General features: G+C 40.9%; 1 protein-coding gene across 1 annotated transcript; it reads right to left on the bottom strand.

Moving 5' to 3' along the window:
* Positions 1-457: 457 nt before the first annotated feature.
* On the bottom strand, positions 458-3,878 carry LOC116379694 (phosphatidate phosphatase LPIN2-like). The gene is made up of 6 exons (XM_031841666.1): positions 3,518-3,878; positions 3,320-3,389; positions 3,133-3,225; positions 2,944-3,026; positions 2,430-2,577; positions 458-2,010 (listed from the first exon to the last, which is right to left on the bottom strand). Exons 1-6 carry the CDS (start codon positions 3,601-3,603, stop codon positions 1,795-1,797), a joined length of 696 nt encoding a protein of 231 aa, XP_031697526.1. The 5' UTR covers positions 3,604-3,878; the 3' UTR covers positions 458-1,794.
* Positions 3,879-3,887: the final 9 nt, after the last annotated feature.

Genomic DNA, 3,887 nt, shown 5'->3' with positions numbered 1-3,887 from the left:
AATCGTAAAGAGAACATGACTGTTCTCCACTAATGAGGATTACGGGCCCATTGGGCAGGAACTGTCTCAACCACATCTTATAGCGGTATGCTTACAGACTAAAATGTAAATGAGCTCATTATAGTCCGTGTGCTCTTCACCCTGTTGCTCAAAGAACATCACATGTCACGGGTTGGCCTAAAGGGTCACAGAGATAATAAGCTTCAGTCAAAGTGGACCCGTTTGATGTTGACCACCTATGGAACTCAGAGAGGGCGTCAGGCAGACTTTCGTCTAAAGAGACGGCGCTAGCCGTAAGCTAACGCTAACCTTTATAAACCGCTTCTGCATTCACATGGAGCATCAGAAGGCAATGGGAGGAGATTTGGGCATCAGAAACATTCAGGTTTCTCCGTGTGGAGAGCAAAAGAAGTGGAATCTCAGAAGCCAGCGGCTACCTTTCTGTCGATGATTTCACTTTTTTTTTTTTATTGGTTTAAAATGAGCTATATCTGCTGCCTACACCGGATCCCTAGAAATATAGCCCCTTGCACCCAGAGGCTTATCCGTCGTCACACCGATAGCTGATGGGTTCCCAGATTGGCTTTTAGCTAATTAAAAAGATTAACTTAAGTAAAGATGGATTATGGAGTTAATATCTGCTATTTGAGAAGGACTCGAATTAGTCTCTGTCTGTGAAGTTGCAGAGAGAACTGCACAAAATGTCTAAGAAGGGAAATGAAATATTAAGTAGAAAGATGATGAATGAGTTCTTTCTTTCAATAATCCAATGTTCTACAACAACTTTAAAGGGAGAGTTTGAGTTTTTGTAGTGGGGTTGTATGCTTCCGACACGCCCCCACTTTGGAGAGACACGAGTTGGAGCAAACAAAACAATGTACTGCTGTGAACGGGGGCAGCAGTGAAACATATTCAACCGCCTAACGAATAATCTATATCAGAATATCTTCACTGCTATATCGTGCTGTCAGACAGCCATTTCCATTTCACTTAGACGAAGCCGAACTAACCCTTTAAAACTAAAATCACACATCAACGATCACGGCATCATCAGATCAGCAACTCCAGTGTTCTGTGCGGTAAAATTACTGTTTTTGTCAACCGAGTCTGGTGCCTTTGATGAAAGCACAGATAACAGCTTCAGTTCTCTGTCGCAAAGAGCTGTCTGTTGACGAGTTAGAGCAATTAAAAAACTCTAAATATAGCTAGTCAACCAAATAAGAATTATTTCACAGTATGTGGCCAATTTATAGACATGAGACTAGAAATAACACGACACCTCTACAGAGGCTGCCTTGCTAATTGACAAATGACTTTTTTTTTCTTGCAATGCGGACACTTACAGGTCATGATCAAAGACGAGTATGTGTCACATCTTACACAAGTACTTCTGCACGATTTCACACTATATTACAAAAAGGTCACAAGAACAGTATGAGTAACCGGTTGATTACGTCACATATACATGCCTATAAATAAATATATATATTAGATAACTTTATTTATAAGAGTATATAATGAGCACACAAGCAGTTGATATTATACGCAACCTAAGGGAAACTAAATGTCATGCACTGGTGGAGAGCCGATGAGCCCCGGATGATGTCATTTATCTACTGTAGTAAATCTAGAGTCATTTACTGTGTCGTTCAGTACTGCCCACAATCAGCATAGTTAAAAGAAAGTAGATCTGTTTCCCTTACTTTCCCTAAAAGCTGGTTTGTGACAAATCCGTGTGTAGTATTTATGTGTACAATCACGCGCTATGTAGTGAGATAAAAGTAGATCAACGCCTCACAAAAGGTTCAGCACCATCACACTGATCAAAGGGGTTGTGAGACGGTTGCTGCGAGTCACGTACTTGGTGATGGTGCCATCAATGTCGGAGATAATGACTTTGTCGTCCCAGTTCCACAGGTAGATTGTGCCCTCGCAGCGGCATGTGCCCTGGTACTGGGTGGTGATGCTGAACGTCACATCATTAGGTCCTTCCTTTAGTTTCAGACTGGCCTGGTAACACAAGGAAGACGATCAAAACACCTGGAGGCACCGGCAATATCATCCACTGACGTGTGTTCCAACAGCATAGGCATTACTCTCCAGTAGGATTTATTTTTGCCACAGTATGAATGAACATATGCTGGTCTTTAGCGCCCCCTACAGACTGTAAGTGGGACTAACACTACGGAGGCCATAGCTAGCCAGCAGAGGGAGCGCTAATCTACAGCAAAAAACATTAAAGCACAAATCTAAGAGTGCTATCCACTTCAGTTTGTAATCTAATCAAACTACTTGTTACACGTTATTTGAATATGTAACCATCAAATCAAAGTACAGATTGATAATACTATGACAGTACTCTGCAATACTTTTAAGAAGTTGGCTAGTTGACTGAGGAAGGGAAAGACATGTGTAAAGAATGTACTTACTATCTGATCAGAGGAGAGGCGTAGTGACTTCCTGTAGGTGGGTTGGCCTGGGTGGTGCTGACCATCTACTGGCTGCAGTCTCTCCTGACAAGATGCAGCGCTCACTTCCTTGGCATCTTCATCACTGGACGAGTCTCCTGCTTTAGGACTACAGGGAAAACAACAAGAATCAGTGTCACTTTTTACTGTATATAGATAAATTGCAAGTAAAATACAGGTTAATGTTACCGTTAGCAAACCTATGCATCGATCCCATTTGATTATTTTGTGCAACTTCTAAACTATAGGATTCAAAGCTCATTAAACTTAACCTTTCAGCTGTCTAACCGTGCCAAAAACACCGTTGTTTTGTCGACTTCAATCTCCAACAATATAATGCGATCATGCTGAGCTCGTCATAAAAACAAGAGATTCATAAAGCTTTGGATTTTTTTTACAATGTCATTCAAGAGTTCAGCATGTCACTGAACTCACTTGACTTGACTGAGTATTCATAAACTTTGATAGCACTTACGGCAAAAGCAGTTTCTCCTGAGACATGGAGGGTCCTTCCTCCTCCAGATGACACTCCTCCTTGGTTTCAAGCTTAGTCTCTGACTGGAAGAGTAAAAGAGGAAATATCCCAAGATATAAAGTAAATATAAAATCTAAAGAAACGGATAGATTTGCAGTGTGTCTTTAATACTAATGATAACGTGCACACCTGCTTGATTGTACTATCGGCCCTTTTTCGCCAGAACCACCAGCGGCCGGACTTCTTTGGCATTTTCTCCTTCACCCAGGCCTCCTCTGTAGCCTAGGATAAACAGTTAACGATGACCTCGTTAGAAGTTGACAATGATCCAGATGTAATCACAACAAATGGAACAGAAAACCAAGATCACAGTTACCTTTGGTAAATTCTTCTGAAATGCTTGTAGACTTAAAATCAAGGGTGCAGCTAGAGTCCAGTTATAATATCTAAGAAAAAAGGCATTAGATAAGAGATAATATTCACCACACACTCTTGTTCATTTCACGTGTGGGAAGAAAAAAAAAAAAAAAAAAAAAAAAAAAAAAAAAAAAAAAAAAAAAAAAGGCTTACTTACCTATTTCCTATCTTTACTACCAGGTTGGGGTTATCTATAATTGCTGGATTTTCAGCAAATTCAAGATAGGTGAGGATATGTTCCATGAACCTTTCTGCAAACACAGAAGGGAGTGGAACATTAATTAAAGTCAGCAGATGAAAGGTCAGTGGTGGTGAGCCGTATCATCGTACTTAAAGCCACACAGAGATCGGGGAACTTTCTTTTCATCCATTAGCCTCATCAGCTGAGGAAGAAACACTTCCAGAAGAGTGTATGAGACACAAGAGAGTAAGTACCGGTGGGATTCACACCCATTCAGATCGACACGTGTGGCCTTAAAGGGCAATGTGGGCACAAGCATTGTTACAGTTACACACACACACACACA

This window comes from Anarrhichthys ocellatus, unplaced genomic scaffold (assembly GCF_004355925.1).
Source record: "Anarrhichthys ocellatus isolate YVR2014 unplaced genomic scaffold, GSC_Weel_1.0 scaffold4950, whole genome shotgun sequence".
NCBI lineage: Eukaryota > Metazoa > Chordata > Actinopteri > Perciformes > Anarhichadidae > Anarrhichthys > Anarrhichthys ocellatus.
This window is presented reverse-complemented; position numbering and strand designations above follow the sequence as displayed.